Source organism: Lepidothrix coronata, unplaced genomic scaffold (genome assembly GCF_001604755.1).
Source record: "Lepidothrix coronata isolate B3197 unplaced genomic scaffold, Lepidothrix_coronata-1.0 Scaffold78, whole genome shotgun sequence".
NCBI lineage: Eukaryota > Metazoa > Chordata > Aves > Passeriformes > Pipridae > Lepidothrix > Lepidothrix coronata.
The window spans coordinates 3,614,968-3,636,816 of NW_016690258.1; the positions used below are offsets into that span (position 1 = coordinate 3,614,968).

At 37.9% G+C, this 21,849-nt stretch overlaps 1 protein-coding gene across 12 annotated transcripts in view; it reads left to right on the forward strand.

Moving 5' to 3' along the window:
* Window positions 1-21,849, forward strand: part of CACNA1D (calcium voltage-gated channel subunit alpha1 D) — a 209,333-nt gene that overhangs the window by 40,640 nt on the left and 146,844 nt on the right. For all 12 annotated transcript variants that reach the window (XM_017820002.1, XM_017819993.1, XM_017820001.1 and 9 more), the window contains exon 3: window positions 992-1,097. In XM_017820002.1, coding sequence (XP_017675491.1) covers window positions 992-1,097 — 106 coding nt within the window. The remainder of the gene's footprint in view (window positions 1-991; window positions 1,098-21,849) is intronic.

Sequence of the window (21,849 nt, forward strand, 5' to 3'; positions counted from 1 at the left end):
TTATGGACCTCTTGTGGAAACATATCAGGAAGTTGTGCATCAAATGTAGGAAAGGATGCAAAAAATCATAGCTGAGGTCCAAAGTACTTCCTTTGCAAAATTCCACAAGCGGGTTCATCTGGGTACTTCCACGTTTGTAGTTAAAAGAAAACAAGGAAATATTTTGGGAGAAAGGAGAATTAATGATAAACTGAAGGGGGAACTTCATAGGCATGAATTTTAACAAATATTTTTTCTTCTGGAGACAAAAAGTATCTCCAGGTTTCTACGGCTGTCATCCGGATACAGGATAAAAAGCATAGCTGCAGTTCTTGCTGTTGTCAGTGTGAAAGCCTGAAGCCTCTCCTCATGCACGCCAACCAAGCCAGTCATGTTGTCCTATTCTTCATTTTACTCACACAAACTTTGATCTGTCCTGGCCAAAGCAAAATTATTCAGGAATCCAGCTGTTGCAGACATGAAGGGGCTCAGAATTTCCCTGCCTTGACTGTACAGCTTCTCAGGGCTCATACAGGGGAATAGTTGTGGTTTTCTGGCACTCTTTCTCATATCCTGCTATGAACTATATCCCAAATTATTTTCCTCCTTTGGGCAAGCATATTTCTATTTAATATTAATGAGACCTTTGTAAATATCTGAGGACAGAACCGCTCCATGATTATTCCTTGCCCATCATGATGACCCACATATTGATTTAAGAGTGGATAATTATATTCATCTTTGGAATTTAATATAAAGTGCTCTGTGGCAGCATGAGTAATAGTTTTCACTCTTTTCAAAAGGAAGAGGACGTTGGAAGATCATTGTGATGGAAAATCATATGGTATATATAGTGCTATAACTAAAGGTGATGAAGTGTTTGTCATAGTTATCAGTCAAAAGATTGCCTTAAAGTAAGACTTGTTTTACAATTGTTGAGACTGAAAGGAGAACTAGACTTAAAAGTTTGTAGATACTCACAATTCATGAATTCCTTAACAAGATTTTCCAGACCATTTGACATATTTATACTACTGTCTATTTTTGCCAATTGTGTGGCCTTAGCTGTTTACATCCCATTCCCAGAAGATGATTCTAATTCAACTAATCATAATTTGGTAAGTACTCTTGAATTTTAATTTTGTGTTTGTTTGCTATGCTTTCAATTTGGTGGTTGTGATTAGCTGCTAGTATTTGAGGCTGCATTAAGTAAAGGTACTTTCAGTTAAAAAACCTGGTATATAGTGGTACTACAGAATGTATATGGAATTGCTCTGTGTTTTTTTTCCCTCCAGTATTAGGGTGTGCTCCCTTATGTAAAATGAGATTTTTCAGCAGTGAAATCCTTTGGAGGGAAATGTACATGAATATTATGCTGTGTGCATGTGTATATTTGTGTGGTATAAAACCTTTAATTTGTGTTTTTATTACTTACATTGATTAAATTTATTTACTAGCTGTTATTGTTGCTGACACCTGTTTCAGATCTTCTGAAGGTTTGCTGCCTTTCCTAGTGTGTTGTCTAGTCTGTTTTCAGTTTTTAATGGTAGTGTTTGGCTATGTATTTTCCATTTAGTTTTTAATGAGAGGATGGTGGGAAATTGTACATTCATGTATTTCAAAGTGATAGGAACATCAGTGTGAGTTTTCAGAGCAGTCACTGCTGATATAAGTGATCTTTAAAAAAGGGGTGGTATTGCAGTAAGTGTGTCTGGAGATGTATTTTTCTTCCATTGAAAGTAATATATTAGTGTTGTGCTTGAAAATATATAATGGAAACTAATTTTTCTAGATTCTCTATTAAAACTTATAAAGGCTGTCACACTCAAGGGTAATATTGAATTACATTGCAGTAATTTAATTGTTTATACTAAACTCCATCTTGAAATAGTGGAGTTCAGTGGTCCTGTGCACTCAAAACCTGCATGTGACTTGTTTTGGAGAGGAGAGGAGGGTCATGAAATAAAGAATTGGATACCAGTTAGTGGGTAATTTTGGATTAATTTACCTGGAAAATGAGGGTTGATATGAGGTCTTCTATATTATGAACACCTTTGCATAATTTGTGGTGTTTGGATGCTTGTTTGTTTTCCTAAAAGTAATTCTTCTGTATGTATGACCCATTTCATGTATTCTTTTTGTTTATCAAGATAAGGCAAATATGGACAATACAAATTGCTGATGAAAGGCAGAATAATTCAGGTCAATGTAAAGAAGGAGTTATGCAGCTGTGTGTTGAGCCAACCAACAGTCTTTCTCTCTCCTTTTTTTTTTTTTTTTCCCACCCCTGAGAAATTCAGGGCACAAATCTCCATAACTGTCAATCCACCAAGAGATCCTCTAATAACTAATTTCATAAAGCATTGCATGAAAAGGGTAAAGCAATTACTTGTGTTAGAGGCTAATCATTTTGAAAAAATGTTTTTAGCACTACATTTTTTAGGTTCATGTCTGGTATTTCTGACCCAATTTCAAGTCTACAATGTGCTAGTATTTAGAACAAAATCGACATCTTCATCCCTGATGGTTTTTTGTTTTTTTATCTACTGTGGCCATGTTAGCCTAAGCAAAAATAAAATTCTGTGGCTTTTTTTTTCTTGCTAATAAAAGGTCCTTAATCCTTACTCATTTTAAGTAGAAGGCTTCTTGAACACGACCAGTGTTCACTTGGCCACTTTAGTTACCTCAAATTGTCACTTAAATTTGCATCCTGTTTATACTGAAGTTGAGTCGTTCCACTGTGTTTGCTCAAATAGTTTATACTGACAAGGTGTTTTTGGGTGCTGGAGTAGAGTTAAGTCCAGTAGGGGAACACACAGATACATCCTGTGTGCCCCATCTAATACAATAAATAGTTCTGAAATGAGCAGCATTGGCTTTTCTTACAACAAAGGTTCTCTATTATGAAATACATTAATCAGCAATCTAGATTCATGTCTTTCCCTCTTCACTGACCATTTTCCTAGTGTAGACCCATTTATTTGTTAGTGTGGATTCAAGTGTGCTGTGAGGGAGTATTATAGAAGAGCTGAGTTAGAAATCTTCAGGCTTGTTTGGGAACGTGCTGGAGCATTTCCTGGTGCTTGATGTATATGTATGGGTTTGAGAAAGTGGGCTGTCTTATAGTGGAAGTAGAGATTAATCTGTTAATAATGCTCAGATATTTTTGTGATATAGGTCTAAAGAACAGAGCAAATCTTAAAAATCACCGTTGAATCTTACAGGTTTGGTAGGATTTTAGCCCCCTGCACGTAGACACGTGTCTTTCCTGAGCCTTACGGTTCCAGTTTGATCTTGCTAGGAGACTACTCTACTCTGGCTTTAATTCAAGTTCATCTTCATACATTTTAGTTTGCATGTGGATGTTATATCTAGGGCTTGGTTCTCAGGGAATAAATCAGTGTTGCTTCATTGAATTGAATAGATTAATTGCTTTCCATCAGCTGGCTGAACTGGCTCATATTTTTTTTCATTTGTAAACAGAAAAATGAAGTATTTATGCATGTGGGGTTTGTCTGTGAATACAAAATATACATAATTTGTAATCAGCCATGGAAAGAGGAAGCAGTAGTACAAGAGAGCAAAAACCAGTGGAACACTTGAGTGGGAACTAGGAATGGAAACTTTTCCAGTTTTTCTTGGGCTAGTGAGAAGGCTCTTTGCATATGGGGGCATTCGAGCAGGTGAAGTGTTCATTCTTTATGGCTCTGGGAAGTCCACAGTGGCAACCACAATGCAAGGATGCATGTGCAGAGCAGATGTTCAGTGCCCTCTCTGGTGGTGGTGGGATGTTGGAAGGCAGCTTTTGTATGATGGAATTTGCAAGACTTGTAAGAGAAGTTGGAGATGCTTTTTCCGAGTCTGTCTTCACCTGTGACTGAGGCAGTGAAACACTGACTGTGTGTCAACCACCCAGCTGCTGGTTGAGCTGTGAGCGAGCCCTGGCCTTGCTTTGTCCTGAAGGTTTCAACATGTGGTGTCTGACCAACACAGTTGTATGTTGCAGTAGTAATGGCAAAATAAATTGTATCACAGAATAACAAAAAATAGAACAAACATTTGTGTGTCTTAAGAGAAATAGCAAATCGAATGTATGCGTATTTATGTGTTTCTTAATAATAAACTGTATCTTGGGTACCATTCTTCAAAGTGAGTCAATTTTTGCTCCTAATTATCTTAAGATAAAGGTCTGTGAAAGGGTTCCACAGCTTGTTTTTAGAACAGTAGACAGTTTATAGACTACTGACAGTGCAAGCCAAGTGTAAGGATGGTACAACTGTCTTTCTGTGTTGGTCACTTGTCTTTGCTGATCTATGAGTTGTCATTACTGATGTTTTTGTGATGGAGCCAGCTGCATGCTATGAGATAATGATGGTAATTTAGGGAAGTGAGAAGTTTTTTTCCTTATATTGGTGACTAAATTAAGAGGATGGTAACAACAGATGATGTAGGATAGGAGTCCCTTTCATTATCATTTTTTTTTTGCGTGTTTTTTTGTCTGAATAGAGAAGCTCTGATTTCTGTTTTGCCTTTTTGCCATTCTCAGAGAGCAGAAGGTGCACTACAGCAATCTTCTTGCTCAGGGCATTCCTGGTCATACTTCTTCTCTCTGAAGAGTTGTGGGTGACACAAAACAATGCATTCAAATGAAGCAAAAGCACAGGATTAAATTCAGCTTGACCACTTGCCAAGTGTTACAGTTGAAATATTCTCAGTTTTATCTAATCCTTTGTCTAAAACACCTTGATGTGTCTCTGGTGTTGCAGGAGAGGCAGGAGGAAGGGATCTTCTTTTCTGTATTTTGAATGGAGTAGTGGGTTTGTGTTCTGCATGGTGCAGTACAGACTGATGAACTGTAAAAACAGTTACTGAACTTGATTCTGAATTCTACTTCATTAATGATTAGGTCCCTAATCAGTGAAGGTACTTACACAAGTGGGCCCAGTTCTTCTGCAACTAAGTGGGTGAAACTAGTATTGAACCAGAGAAGTTATTTTTCTCTTAGAGCAGAGCAGGGGCATTGTGCTTTGGGATAGAATCCTCATTAGCTCACTACTTCATATTTTAATGTAGTTTCTTTGGAAGTTTCAGCTGATCTGAACTTTCCATGCTTGATTCAGCTCTCCCTTTGGAAGTGTTTCTTGTCTGAACTTGATAAGAAGCAGTTTCTGTCAGAAAGGGTTTCCTGTATATATCTTTCTTCTGTTTCTGCTGTATTTTCCTTCCCCCTTCCTCCCCCCCATCTGTGGTATGTTATTTCCCTTCATGTCTTTTGTCTTCTCACTGATTTCTTTCCTATTATCTTTTGTCTCTACCCTCTGTCTTCCCTCTGTGTTTACTCTTCTGTTTGTCCTTTTGTGCAGAATGATTTGCTCTATCTCGCTTTCCCACCTCAATTTTTCTTTCTGGTGTCATCCTGCTGTATCATGTTCTGTTCTCCTGTGCTTTGCCTCCTGCTGCCTTTCCCATCAGCCTGACAGGCACTGGGCTTCTTGTTTTACCATGTGCAGGCAGACTGGCACAATACAAGTCTGGATTTTGGCTGTGATCAAGACATTGTTGGTTATTCCTTTTTCTTTCCTTTTTTTTTTTTTCAATAAGTAAATGTGATCAATAAGGTGGCATCCATCCATCCAGACTTGATGAAAGCTATGCTCCTGAAGTTTGAGTTGAGTCTCCTTGGTGTGTACTGCAGCTCTTGTGACTAGACCCTGAAGGTGACACTGTTCTACTTGAGAAGATTGACAGCCTGTGCATTTTGGGAGACTTAGTTGTATAAATCACAGCAAATTGGCAGTTGTGAAGTCATGTGAGTAGAGAACTTGCCCCTAATGCATAAAGGGCTGGAACCTAATGTTAAAGACTCTATGCCCCTGATAGCAGGATTCTTCAGCCTTTTGTCTGGCTGCCACTGTCAGTGGGGAACCCTCTGAGTGAGGTTCTGTGTTAAAAGGTGCCTCTCCAGCCTGTGCTTGCAGAGCAGGTCAGGTGCTGAAGGTCCTGGATGTCTCTGTCCCAGGCAGTTGGGGCTGGGAGAGCCATAGTGGGGGACACTGCTACAGAAAGGTAATGTTTGTGTCCTACTTTCAGGCAAAGATTTCCTCTGTAAGTAGCTTTACGTGGATCTTTCAGTCTCTTCAGCAGTAGGAAATCCAGTGTTGTGCCTTCAATCTAGGGCACAGCAGGAGAGTACTCTGAGAAGAACCGGTTGAACTCTTGACTTAGAGGTGTCAGGCTTCCTGTCCTTATCTCATTAGCAACTCTGACTCATTCAGTTCTAAGGCCACATGACTAATTAATCCATCCCATTGAAAAGATATTGTTGGTTTTTTACCTTGCACCCAGTTGTCCTCTAGATGTAGATTATCTGAAAACATTGTTGTAGAATTTTAGTAATTTAAACCACATTTAGTAAATAATTCTAATTTTTTTTGTTTAATTGCTAAATTTTCTATGTTGCATTTTAGAAAGGTTTCAATGTATGTCTGCTGTCTTGGTGTCTACTTTTTCAGCTCAGTGGTCTTTGAGGCTTTGGTCTCTCTCCCCTCAGAAAATTTTCCTGTCTAAGTAACTTTTTGATACTGTATTTCTGATGTTTTTCTACCTCTGAGTTCTTAGCTAATGCTCTCCCCAAATGTCTAGCTGGCATAAAAGTCACCCAGGGAAACTTTTCAGGAAAGATGCAAGATAATTTGGGCTCTGAAAATACTTCCCTTTGTATGCAGGAAAAACATGATGGAGACTTTACAATGATTTGTGTATGTTTAGCCAAGCACCTGTGTGCCTGCACTAAAGGCACTAGAATTTGTTTTAAGAGAAAATGTCATTAAGTTTAATCTGAAAAAAGATTCAAAAATATAGGATGTATTTCTATCTGTTATACTACAGGAATCTTATGTTGTGTATCAATTCCAGTCAGTGAAATGTATTTACAGTTCTGTGTGTGAATAGTCAGGAGGGGCCTGTGAGAAAATCAGTTTAATTTTGAAAAAAAAAAAAAAATCCACAAATGTTAGGAGCTGTCATTTTTCACACAGGTTTGAAAATGAAGAGGTTTGGATCAGTTTTGTGTCTACGTGCTTATGCAAATGATCATTCTTTTCTGCTCTTTTTAATGTATATTCATTACCCTGACATATATTTTCTCATTCAAAAAGCCATGAAATAACTCTTTAACTACTAGAGCAACCTGCCTTATCTTTCATAGTAAAGCTGTTTGGTTATTAGGTGAGACAGTATGGGTAGTAAGTAACCTTTGCACAACTGCAAGAATTTCTTAATAGATGAGACTTCTCTAAGGGGCTTATTAAAAAAATTGTAATGTAGTATTCAGACCTATCTGCATATTTTAATTTTTTTATATCACTGACAACCCGAAACTTCCAGTAGTATGCATTAGCTAATTATGGATTGCTTTGACTTCTATCAGTGCAAATGTTGTATTCCGAAAACTTTTTTCCTTTATGGTGTAATGAACACCTCTGCAAAATAGATGAAAATTCGGAGTTTTTAATGTTTTACTCCCACTTTATCCTGCAGTAAGTTCCTAGGCTTATTCTGTCTGTTCTGCATTACACCAGTAGTCTTGATAAACATAACTGAATGGGTCAAGTCCATTTCTAGTCACAAATGAAACAGAAATTTTATTTCACACTGGCTTAGGAAGAGGGACATTCCTGCAAGAAGTATATGACCAAAATGACTGGCAATTTCCAGCAGCTAGAAAGGTCATTTGGGTTTGTAGAGGTTTAGGAGTAACGTAGTCAAGTCCTTTTCTTCTCTATTTTGTGTGTCCCAAGATGTAGTTGTCCTGAAGATCTGGCTACTTCAGCTCAAATTAAAATTTCTCTTTGGAGTACAGGGGGATGAGAAGAAGATCCACAATTTTGTGTTAAAAGTTTCAGTTAATTATGCTACAAAACCTTTTTTTTTTTTTAAATGCAAAAGAGAGCTTCTCAGTTGTCCAAACCAGAAGGCTTTACAGAAGGATGTACTTAATCATTCCAATTTGAAAGGAAATGTTTTTTCCGTGTTCAAAGTTGCAGGCTTGTTCCTGTGGGGAATTCCTACTAAGGACTTGTCTCTCCTTGAAAAGATTTGCTGGTAGTGCATTACTGGCAAATTGCCTAGGGAGAGGCAGCATACACCAGAAAGAGTTCTTTCTATTGTAGCCTAAAGTAAGTCTCTCAAACAGAGTAGTGCTGCTCTGGTAGAGAAAGCCTTTTCTTTTGGTTTCATTGTGCTGTGGGTAGCAGTGATTCCCTGCCCTTCTTTTCCCTTACTCCCTGCTTGATAAAGATATGCCTGCAAAATGCTAAAGTATGGACTGGTCATGCTTAGTAAATAAGTAAATAATAAAAGTAAATCAAATACATCCAAATACATAGAATAATGGTATTAGTTACCGTAGCAGTTGCGTGGTCAGTGGGGAAGTAGTTAGATTTGGTGTTAAAATAGCTGTAATTGAAACCTAAATTGAGTGTTTAGGTTGAGTGGGAGAAGTTTGTACGTCTCACACAAACTATTGGAATAGAGTAAAAGAAGATTTTTGAATGCTCTGAAATAACCATGAACAGTCCTGGTTATAGAACCAGTTTAGTGATGGTTATGTAAACTATGTGAATTACTCATTTACCCCAATATTGAGCATGTACATTTAACAGAACACTAATTATGCGTTTATTCCTTGGCAGTAGCTGCTATGCTAAAGGAAACCCTGAAAATTGTTTCTGAAAGTTTTGCTCAAAAGATGAACACACAGAATTGAGAATCTTTCCGTGTTGCTGTGTGTCAGTGCCACACCAAACAGGCTGCCATCAATTACTTGGATTTGCTCTGTAAAACCTGTTCTAAAACTCTCATTTATGCTGAATATGGGTGTTTGCCTACTTTTAAAAAGATACTTCCCGTCAGAAGCATTAGAGACATTGAGTACTGCGTGTATTTGTTTTCTAATATGGCTTGTGTGTCAGTGCTCTGTCTTGAAACACCACGGAGTTGGGATCTGTGGGTTTTAAAAGTGCTGGTGAAAGCTCACTTGGTTAATTTGAGCAGCAATGAGGAACTTTTTTGGGTGCTTGTAAAGACTCATGTAGCTGTTAAATCAACTGAAATGTGTTTTCTAATGTGGTGAGCTTTAATGACAAACTGTTTTCGGTCATGGTTAATTGAATGTGTGATTTGCTTTACCATTCATTTTGCAAGAATTCAGGTTTGTTTATACTTCTGTCATGCAACAAAACTGTTCTTTTTCAGGGCCATCTGGAAAAATTGGGCCATGGTGAAAGGTTAAATGAATATATATATAGTGATAGTGGGAGAATATTAATTAGGATGGATTTACTTCTAAGTGTTGTCTTTCTTTTGGTCATCGTGTAATAATTTGCAATAAAACTTTCATTTAATGAATTGCAAATTGAATATCGTTTTATTCCCCCCTCCCTCCCGCCTCAGAGGAGATTGAGACCACAAGTGTAGTTTCTGCTTGTATAAAATTCACTTGGTAAAACCAATTAGCAGCTACTGTAGCTTGTGGTTGCTTTCATAGTAGTTTTTGTGAAGAACGGGGCTTTTAGAGTTCCATTTTTCTTGAAGAATGCCTTGATTAAACAGTGTGATTCTTCTCAGAGATGCAGGTGCTTGACTTCAGCATTTGAAGCAAAACTTTAAATAAAGATTTGAGATTTATGCTCATAATTTAACTATAAAAGTAACATTTTCAATGATGTCAGCACAGCTAACCAGGATACATAATTTGTTTGTTCAGTATCTGTAGGGATTGATAGTAATATTAAACTTTGAAGTCATGAGCAGATTGATTTGCCTGGATTTATTTAGTTATGAACCAAGATTTCCCCCTCCCCCCTCTTGTTTAATATTAAAAGGTATTATGCTGGTATATTTTCAGTTTAGATACATGGCTGGAAGTCTGGGCAATGTTTAACTCTGCTGTTATGATATTTTTCATGGTGATTGTTATTCAAGGCAGTAGAGAGCTGTTACTGGTTTAAAATCTTGTAGAATTATACATTTGGATGATGCCATTATTAAGGATCTGAGTCTTGCTGTTTGTTACTGTGGTAAATCACATAGTACAGACTGTGATCAGTATTGGTTGGTGTAGCTGAAGAGATGATGTTTCTTGATTGATCTGATCTATCTTAATTGAAGAAAGTAGTTCAGTCCAAAGATTAATTTCTCCAGTTGTTTTAGTTGTCCTCCTCTCATGGTACAAACCAGGTGGTATGTTGAATTTTATCACACCAGACATCTGATGTTTGTTGTACTGAGCTACCAGGCTGCATTTCAGTAAAATTGTGTGGAAGATCCAGTGGCACAAAGGAGCAAACAGAGCTGTTACACTGGGACAGCATGAGGGCCAGAAATCTCTTTACAATGTAGGAATATGAACATATGAAGTGCTTGTTAATAAGGTTCAGTAGTTTAATAATTACACTTTTCTGGGTTGCTGCAAAGTGCAGCAGCCTCCAGCAAGAGGCATCTTCTGTGGCTCAGCTAATCAGACAAATGCAGTCCTTCCAAGGAGCTGAGTAGCAAATACCCCAAAGCTGTCTTATGTTTATCAGACATTTTGTTAGTGCAGTTTTCACTCTGTTGGATTTATTATATTGCCATTATTTTTTTTTCCCTCATATTCATCCAGAGTCCTTTAAAACACATGGCAATGATGTGTGACATAAGCCAGTTATTCATCATGAAATGATATTTAAGTAATTATATGCTTATCTTCATCACAAGAAGACTTATTAGTTCTGACTTCAGGTAACTTCTGTTATTCAGTAATTTATTTCTTGCTATAGTAAAGGAAAAAGCTGAAAGAAAGCAACCTACCAAATTATGTACCTCTTGTATGTTTATTAAAATAAGGTCTTAATCTCTTGACGGCACTGACTTCAGAAAAAAGCGAAAAAATGAAGTGATAAAAAGGAACAATGTTTAACCGAACTGTACCTGAAAGTGTCATGGCATTAAACGATGCTTACTCTTTGTGCTCTGATAGAAAGCTGAAGCAAAGGTGAATACTTCCAGGTATCAAGTCTCTGGGACTGGCCTGCATCTGGCTCTGCCTCCTGTGGAGGTGCCTCAGCTGCTGTAATTCTCCAGGCATGGTGTAGAACAGGAAGCTTCTTTGTGTTCTAGTACTGTGTTGAGTGGTATTTCAAAGGTTTTAGGTTTTGTCTCAAATATAATGAAACTATGTCATTTAACTGAAATTCCCTAAAAGCTGGTTTCAGCAGAGGCTGTTATTTTGCTGGCTAAGGACTCAGTTTTGTTTGCACTGTCACGGGTGTGTTGGTGCCAGCCCACCTTAAGCCCAGGCACGTGTGCCATCTGTGTTCCTAATGCAATAAGGAGACCTTACCCTGAACTCGGAAACACCCTGGAGGCTTTGCAATCTTGACACCCAGAGTTAATGCAGATTGAGCATAGGTAGACTGGGCATGCACAGACCTAGTCTGTCAGCACGGGTTAGATTTGTGACTTTTTTAAAGGACTTTGTCTCCTGTAGTAGAAGAAAATCAACTGCTTCTCACATCTGTTTTCCCTAAGCACTATATGGCTGAGAGGGCTTATCAGTGTGGATGAAAAATACATGGACCCCAAGTTCTGATGTAGCTTCAGCTTCTGAGAGCATCTGATTTCAGCCAAATAAAGGGGAAACAAATTTCTGAGTTATTTTTACATGACTTTTGAGAAGAGGAAGAGAGAAACTTGGTGTTCCCTCTCTCCCCTCAATGCAGGCTGCAGCAAGAGCCTAAATGTCATACCAAAACTCAAGCAATGGCAGGCTGTAGGGGTGAGGCTTTATTAATTTTCATGCTTACAGAACTGATTGTCTACTTTAAAAGAAACACCGAATTACGTGGGTTAAGAAAGGAAAATTGTTTGGTGCCATAGTGGAAAAGGTGAGAGAACGTAGGTAAAACGCTGACCGAGAACTTCAGGGTGAGCACTGAACGTTTTAGTTTGTCCCTAACTTCTTGGTATTCTTGGACAAGATATTTATATTTCTAGTATTTTATTTTCCCACCTATATAATAGTTTTCTGCTTTAAAAGGATATCCACACTTTGATGCCGTGAAGTATCCAGATATGGTGAATAGGGTTTGTGTGAACAGTAAGTGGAGTGATACGTAGGGAGTGCTCTTCAAGCAGTTTCTTGCTTTGCCTTTATCTGGAAATGCTTTGGCTGACTTTCTGGTTAGCACTTTCTGGAGGATTTTGTTGTTAGAGGCTATATTTTAAGTTTGAGTACGCAGAGTGTTTTGGCAGCAAATTTTGGCGAAGAAAAAGTGATTGGTAGTGGCAATATAGGAACAGAAGGAACAGCCACTGTTCCCATAGTGATACAGCAAAAGCAGTGACATTTAGGTAAACAGCAGTAGGACAGGAAATTTGGGGGAGTTAATGTTAGATGTCTCAGAAGATACAGTAAGCTCCCATACGGTGTTATCTGAAAATGGTAATGTTAAGCCTCTATTTGTTACATTAGTAGCACAAGCACCCCTCAGTGTTTAGTTGGGAAGGTTGAGTGATTTCCTTGAACAGGTGATCTGTGAATGAAACCAAGGCAGGCAACATCCCATTCAGCAGAAATTGCACATAGCAAAAGAAAGCCTGGTATTTTGAGTGTTCACAAATATGCTCGTGGAACTGTCCAGCTGGTGGGAATAGTACCACGGAAGGTCTTTTTGTTTAGTGAGATTCTGTGCTCAGAAATGTTAGTTTAAGTGCCATGTTCCATCCTTTAACAATAAAAGGAGAGAATCACAGAATGGCTTAGGTTGGAAGGAACCTTCAAGATCCTTGAGTTCCAGCCCCCTGCCATGGGCAGGGACACCTTTCACTAGACCAGGCTGCTCAAAGCCCCATCCAACCTGGCCTTGAACACTTGTAGGGGTGGAGCATAAACAGGAATGTTATATTCTTTTGATATGTGACTGTGAAATGCTACTAAAACCATAAAATTCTTCTGAATTTGCTTTTACAGAAGTGCAGAACTTCTAATGTTCTTACTCAAATTTCATCTCTAATGAGGAACAGAATTTACCTGTAGTAATTCAGTCTTTGGATCTGGTGTCTTTGGTGTGCAGAACTCATTTGTTTTTGCGAGGTGAATGTTTGCTCTTTTAATTTCATTTGTAAGTCGGGGAAAAGAAAGGATCAAACTTATGTGCCCAAGTGCATGCCAGAAAATATAAATCATGTGAAGAGGATTTAGTCCCTAGAAGAGATTATGAAATTTTTCTACCAGATGTGTAAACCACATTTTTGCAGAATGTGGAAGAAAAAGTGTAAGCCCACAGAAATCTTATTTAAGTCTTCTTCAAATATTAAAACACAAGTTAGTATGTCCATTTTATTCTACAAAACTTCAGTATTTTGTATCAGGCTCTTGTTTTCAGCATGGCATTTGGAATAGTTTGTGTTTGAGATACACAGCCGGTCCTATTATTAGCAAGTAATCTCAAAGTAAGTCCCTGGCAAGTGTGAAGGACAAATTAAGGTGCCAGAGGTCCAGGTACTTAGGCTATTTTCCACTTAGTTGTTTACTCATTTCTTTCTTCCACTTTTTCCTCATTCTGCATGGGAAGAAAGCTGGTATTGAAGGCTCCAAGCTGATATTTTTACCGTAATAATGTACTTTTTGCCTTGACAAGGAGTGGAAGCTCATCTGTTGTTCTGAGGACTAAATCTTGAATGATATGAACTGATGGGTAACCTCATCAGCTATCAATGAACTTAAAGGATTTGGATGTCTCTTCATAGTCATTGTCTGCACACACAGAGTCTGTAATTACAGAGTATAATGCTGTTGTCTGCTCCTTGCTGAACTATTAGAGAGGTCACTAATAATAGAGATACTTTGGTTTCTTGGGCAAGGGGCGGATTTGTAGGCTCACATTTGTCTGAAGGAGGCATTTCCTCACCAGACAGGCAGCATTCAGTGTGCCAGGCACTCCAGCACAGGGTCAGCACTCAGCGTGTCCAGGTGACCCTGCAACAGCAGCTCTTGCTGTGTTGTACAATTTGTAAGCCCTACACAGTATGTGGAGACAAGACAGGGAGATCTTAGGGTGTAAGAGCACAAGTTTTCTTATCGTTTTTCCTCTAAAAGTTTGGGGGGCTGGGGGGTTAAACACCAGTAAAAAGCCTATGAGTTTAAAGCCCATGAGTTTACTGTTTACAGAGACAATTCAGGATGTGCCCTGGGAAGCTCTGATTGTGTATTTTAGAAAAGACTGGCAAAATTGCAAATGCTTCCTCACTTTTACTTACTGTGACTCCAGTCATGAATAGTGCATGTTGAGGTCCTACTGGAATGAAAGAAAACCCTTAAAGTCGAATCCTTGAATTTGAATGTTACTATATGAATTTTTTAAGTTTGTGGTGGAATATCTATTTCTCTAAAATGAAAATGGGGTAACTATAGGTGTTTACCTTGACATAGAAAGGGAAGTTAAAGGGGCTTATTATCATTCTATCTAGAAGCTAAGACTGATTTTTTTTTTTAAATCTTAAAATTGTATGTCCTTAAACTGAATATAAATCTGTCTTTGCATCTCTTTGTGTATTGACTTGATTAGAAGTGACTGGGTTGTTTGCTCTGAGACAACCCAGTTATGGGGTGACTCATCTCATGCCACCTTTTTCATGGCTGCTCATGTTTTAAATTAATGCATTTTACTTGCAGTTGTGTTAAACACAAACATTGAAAGCATAATGACTTAGCTAATGAGTGATAAACTGCTGTGGTCCTATGATCACATTGAAATACCTGACTCCTGTGGAGTAGACAAGTTTTCAGCTTTGAGATTGTAATTAATTGTTAGAATTGTTATAATTTGAAGTAGGATGTAAGGTCTCAAAGGATTTGTACATTTTTTTAAGCCAAGCCTAGAGTGTGGCTATCTTAGATAGATCCTGCCTTTTCAAGTATCTAGCTGTGTATTCAACTACTGTACCTGTTTTCAAAGCAGAAGCATCTTATCTAAGTTTATATTGCCATTTGTAGTATGACCTCTATTATGGATACTTCGTTTTGCATCTGGTTAACTCTTTCCTAAGGCTAGAGGCTAAATAAAGGCTGTGGCTCCCAGAAGATTATTGAAAAATTCACTCATCTTTGAAAACCTATAAATAAGTTACATGTTACAGCAAAATTGTAAAAAAAAAAAAAAATCAGAGGCAAACATCATAGTGGATTAATTTTTGATAAATGTCACGGCTTTGTGGTGTAATTTACTCTGTCAGGAGCTTTTCGGTTGATAAACGTTTATGAGAATTGATTCCCTAATTTGTAAGTTAGCCATGTGTTCCATGTATCTTTGCTCTACCAAAATAGTTGGATTCTGGCACATTTTATTCTATAGCTTTTCCCAATACAGTTTTTCTGCCCATACTAACAGGTTTTTAAAAGTAGTGATATTTCAATGACGAAAATAATAACACTTCAAAAGACATTAAAACTGGTGAATGGTTTCCCACGACTTCAGTAATAGTTGAATGCTGCTATATTTTCTGCTAACACATGCCATGATTACTTGATAACTTGGTGCTATATCTATTCAAGCTGTGCATGAGTTAAGGAAAATATCACATATTTTTGCTTAGAGTTGCTAGCTGTGATTTTGTATAGGCAGTAATAAGCAGTAAAATGTGCACTCTGTGCTTTGCAGTGACCTTCATTGTCAGATAAACCATAAAGAAAAATAAAAATCAAAGACATGCTTAGAAATTCTTTGTTTGGAGGGCTAAATCTGGGCTGTATTCTGCTGTCCTAATTGTGCATAGTGATCAGAGACCTTTTCAGCTTGGGCAGGCACAGATCTTCCAAAGGGCACAATCAAAGCACTTGGTTTTGTTTCTGTTTTACAATCCTGTACATGTATCAGCCTAAACCAGTGATGTTTGTTCTGAGCTGTAGATTTTAGTCGGCATACCTGTTTTTTATGTAAATTTGAAAAGCACTCACACCTCTGAAAAGGGCCAGTAGGTTATTTTTTATCAATAACTTAGGCACCGTAATTAGTTGAAAGTTAAATGTCAAGAATTATCTCTCAGTTTGGATGTGCCCCAAAATTAACTTGGTCATGCTAGAAGCAGCTCTACATTTTAGCAAGATTTTCCTTAATGTAGGAACAGCAAATTATAGCAGCTCTGCTGGCTTGCAGGATCAACCCCCCTGTCCTGGCTCTAATGCTGACCGATAGGGAATGTCTGGGGAACAAAATAAATGCACAGTGCTGGATCCAGTTGTCCTCATCTCCAGAAGTCTGAGCCAGAGATAGGTCTTGTAGTTTAGTGGTTTTAGATGAGACAGTTCACATTAGTTTAATAATTCAGGCCATAATTTTTTAAAATGCGTTGAGAGAACATCATCTGGTCGTTGTACTTGATTATTTTTATTCTAAAGATGCTTCAGCTGAGACAACTATTCTAGCATCTCCCCCTAAAAAAAACTTCAAATATGGAGCAATCTCCCCCTCACCTGCAATTTTTTTTCCCACTCTTTCCATTACTCCTTTAACAAGCTATTTTGTCCTTTTGTGTCACTGTAGTAGATATTTTTCCTTTTTCTTTCTGCACCTGTAAGGAAGTAAAATTTAAGAATGCAGTGATGGTTACTGTGAAAGTATTGCTTAGAAATAACACTTTGAATCAGAATGCTTCATGACACAATGGCATTATCTTTCCAAGGAATCCAAATCTGAGATGCTGTTATGTGTACTGTGTCACGATTGAGTACTGTATAAGATAGATTCTGACCCAGTATTTACCAAGTGGTGATCTGGGTTACCAGAATATTCTGTTTTTCTTGCCTTTGAAGGATTCCTAGTCTCATATAGGTGTAATGGATAAGACACTATTTATTCAGGATAAGACACTATTTATGATGGAATAACTATTTTCTGTTAGCAGATGTCTTTTAAAAACTGCATTTAATAGTATTTTGTCTGTTATTAATGTAATGCTTAATTTGGCAAACAAACTTCGAAGTTCAAAGTAATCCAAGTTTTCTTTGTCAGAGGTCAAATAGAATCCAACAACAAAGTTGTTCCCTATATGGATCTCATTTTTCCCCTCTCAGCTACCCCTCCAATTTAAGTGTTACTTTTTGGATACTGCAACTACCCTCCACCATCTGATGTTCTGTTTTTGAGATTTTGAATTGTAGCGGTGTTTGTGTAATGGAGCAGTTAGTAAGAAAAGTACATTTTGAGAAAGTAGCAGGTGTGATCATAAGATATCTGCTTTTGTACCACAAGCAAACAGAAAATGCACGTGGAACTTACTCCATCATTTAGGGCTGTGTCAGCTGTGCCTTTCAGCAGATGTCACTGCCACAGGTTTCTCATTTTAACTTTATCATTTCACCGGAGCACTTTTGAATAATTTCACTGGTAGAAGTTAAAGCCAGAAGGTCTTGGACAGATTCTAGTAATGACTTCAGCGAAATCAGATGATCTCCAGGAATTTAAATATAGTTTCTGCACATTATTGGTAATGATATCACATTACATATTACCTACATATAATGCTGGCTCACAGCACCCTTCCAAAATGTACTGCTGCATGCAGTATTTCTCATTAAAGTGTATCACAGTATTATAAACATTTTCCTGTTTACTTGTAGTAGACAAACATATTCTGTATCATGCCACCATAAACTTGTTTAAATTCTGTGGTGTTTTTTTTTGGAGAAGGCAGACAGTAGTGATAAGTAAGCTGCAGAATATCCCAACATTTGTCTGGAATTAAAATGTGTGGTGGATACAATTTGACAACTATCTCTTGCTTTATTTTCTTGTCCCAAGATTTTAGTCTAATTTGGTGACTTAATTTACTGATTTATAGTTTACTTAAAAACAATTTTTGTATTTCCAGATTACTAAATTAACATATGTATTCAGTAAGCCAGTGACATATTCTTTTTCTTAAAAGGTAGTGAAAGAAGCTGGTGATTCCAGCTGAAGTAGGAGGAAAACACAGTTGGACTGAAATTGGTCAACAATAGGCAGCAGCTGTTAAAATCAACTGTTTGTTTTCAGCCCACTTACACTGCCTTCATTACCTGATGGATTGTGAATTAGTTACTTCTATGCTGACTTCTTGATTATCTAAGAGAAAATAAGACATTGTAGTTAAGCAGTAGAAAACAAATTCAGTTGGAATTAAACAATGCCAAAATGATTTGTTTTCTGTTTTGTTTTGGAAAGCTATCCTGCCTCTTTGATTCTTAAAAATAAAAATCTTTGTAGAAGTTTTGAATGCTGGAAGGGGTCTATGCTCCAGCTGGTTTTTCCCCCATTCTTGTAAGTGATGATGATGACAATCATATCACTTTGCTGTTTTCCAGTGAGATCAACTAAAATCTCTGTATTGGTCCAAATTGGTCTGTAAGGTCCAAATTGATACAACCTTCCTAATTATCCATCAGAAAAGCTTTAGGATACTGTTCAGACGTTTTTCGTTACTGTGGTGCTACATTTGCTACTAGAGACACTTCAGGAAGGAGGAATGGGAATGTTTCTGGGCAGCAACCTTCCTTATCAGGGCCTTCTCTTGACCTTCAGCTCAAGTGTTGTTATCTTCAGTGTTGCACTGGTTCTAATAAATGAATGTACAGTCAAGGTATGAAAAGAGGCATTGCCCTCTTAGTGAATACAGATGATTCCACTCAAACTTTCTTCTTCTAGCTTGTTCAGCAGTCCTGTTAGCTTTCAACTATCCTAGATGCTAAGGAAGGTGGACTGCATATTTATTTCTTCTGAGATTTCTCTGTTCTGCAGAATCTTTCAATTAGCTCATTGAGAAAGGCAGCTACAATAAAGCAGAGAAGATAACAGGCAGGGGATACAGTCATCTGAGAGAGCTGCCTCATCTGTAAAACTGTTAACTTCAAAGTCTTCCAAACTCCAAGAGCTAAAACCATGGGATTGTTTGGCAGTTGGTGTACACCCCCACCTCCATGCATGCTTTCCCTTGCCTTAATTGTTTAATGTAACTCAAATTTTAAATAGGAGATTGTTCTACTACTAAAGTGCTCTCTTTAGCCACTGCTGCTGAGCTGAAGTATGTAGTAATCAGGACAGCAATGGTGAAACTATGTTACAGGAATTTCTTTCTCCATTAGATGCTTTTGGATCACTGATAATAGCTTCTGTGAGTTCCTAAAGGAGATTCTAGGTGGTACAGATTACTAAGTCTCACCAGCAACTGCACTGCTTGTCTAAGGTCAGCAGGCTCAGTGAGGAAAATCTATCACAGATTGCTTCAGTTGAGCTTTGTGGCTTTGTCTGTAAATTTACTTGTCTATAAATGTCCATCTCCTAGGAGGTGAGACAGGAATCAGTGAGCTGACTGGGTCTGTTTGGTGTGTCCACACTGCGAGGATACAGGACTTTGGTAACAATATTGGCATGCCCCAGTTTAAAAGAAAGTTTCCATGCAGGATAACTACAAATTTCACTTGCTCTGTCTGGGGTCTGCCTAGGAAAGCTCCTAAAATGACCTCCCCATAGGGCACGTGGATGTGGCTGATGGTGGGTTTTCCCATCCTTCTGCACTGGTCACAGGCTTGGGTTTGGAGTGGGATGAGGAAGTGGGAGCCTGATAGTGTGTTCTCCTGCTTCAACACCATCCTGTGTCCTCATGTAGTGGGGATAACAAAGTCAGGCTCAGGTGCTAAATGGGCCCTGAGGGAACTCTAGACACTGTCTTACTATGTTTGTGCTGGCAGCCTACAATGCTGATGGTGCTTCCTGTGAACAATAAAAATGCTGCAAAATAACCAACATAATCTATGTACTGTTAATGATGGTGTCTCATCTCGATCAGAAACTATGAAACAACGGCAGGGAGGTTGGAACTAGATGATCTTTAAGCTCCCTTCTAAACCAAGCCATTCTGTGAAGTTGATGGAAAATGGAGAAATACGTTCTGGAATTCATACACCATTTTCCAGTCTTATAAATTACTGTGTTTGATAGTATTTTTGCATTTCTATTCTGTGTTTCTATATTTTCTGTCAGCCTCCAAAATGCAGGTTAGTGCATCTTCTGAAGTTGATACCATAATTTTTATATAGTACAACTTTCCATCTTTTTTTGAAGTGGGAAGTTATTCTGTGCTGAAGGCTGATGTCTGTAATAGTTTGTGTACTTGTGAGAAGAGCCTTTCCATTTAGCTTATCAGTCAGCTGTACCTCTCATTTTTTATCTTCAGATGTAGACAACAGCTGGGAGAGGCAGGCTCTGGGTTGCTTTCATTGCTGATAAATACTTCAAAAATCATTAAAGAGAAGACTCTTTCATGCTGAGCAAAAATCCTGCTTTGTTGTCTGTCCTTTCATGAAAATGTAGAAGATTTCGTGTGTCTCATTAGCATTAGTTATCTGTTGCAAATATGCTGACTACCTCTGCAAGAATAAGCTGGCAGTTTTTTAGCATTACTCTCAGCTAGCAAAAAGTTGCTTTATCCCTTGCAAGCAGCATCTTGCACAGTGAGCTTGTGACTCAAACTCTGTGCATGAAAACAGTTCAGTCTTGGCTGGGGGGGGGTGGAGGGGAAAGAAATAGCCAAGGCCCTACTGGACACTTTGTGTGGAATTACTGTTAAGGTCATTTACACTAAGAAACAGAGAATATAAAACTCATTTATTTGGAATTCTAGTCTAGAAGCTTTTTGCTTTGGACCAGAACACTTTGAAAATTTAAGTTTGTGTCAGAACTTTGGCCCATATGAAGATTTTCTGGATAGTTTTTAAAGAAATGTCAAATTTCTGTAGCCAGATGGATGTTTTGCAGTGACAAAATGTATTAAAGGCCACATTGTACGAAGTCAAGATGCTTGTGTGTAATCTGTGATTCTGTCTTTGGGTCTTTTTCAAAAATGAGGTTCCAAATATCACATTTAATCAACACTGGGGTCACAGAGCTTGCTTGCTACATCTATTGCTTTATGGAACATTTCTGGGTGGAAGTGTGTTGTGATAATTTATTTTTTGTATTTTAAACAGTGACTACACACAGCAAATTATGGCAATAATATGTTTCATTCAACACAAGGCTCAGCAATTTGCAAAGGGAAGCCTAGGACTGGAAGTTCATAAAGCAAGTGCTTTTATATTGTAGTCTGTTCTAAAATTAACGATAAGATTGAGGATTAAAAAAGTCACTAGTAAATGCACATTTGAAATGTTCATTTATGTCTTAGTGGTATAGTCTTCAATTTGCAAGCTAATTTCAGATATCAGTTGTGATAAGGATGTGGTCCATCACCTTCAACAGTTGAAGTTTAATGATATATAGTAGTTTTCATTTATGGTAGATGAGGGATAGAATGATATTGGAATATATCACTTGATTGACAGTGGAGATGATGCACAGGAATGATGTATCCTTTTATCTGTCTTCTACTAAGGAAGTTGTCAGACTTGAGGTGTGGTTGCTTTCTAAATATACTGTTGAATTTGCTTTTGGATTTCTAGGATTTCAAAATCACTTAATTGTAGATTTTGGGTGTCAAGCTGTGCCATGTAATGTGAATTTGTACATGTGTGAGTCATGGTCCTCAGTTCTTGTTTTACTCACTGGGAATTCCAGACTCTTGTCTGATATTTGATTTCTTCCTGGCTGGTGGTGTTTATCCTAACTGTGGTACTCCTCTCCTAGAATTTGAAACTAGTAATGATTGCCTGGCTGAAAAATTCAGGTCTCTTGAGAATACAACAAAGACATAAGAAAGGGAGCCCATTTGTGTGGCTTTGGAGAGAGGCCAACACTTCTGAAAGTGTTTGGAGATTGGGATTAAGAAGGACCAACAGCAGGACTCTACTACCCATAG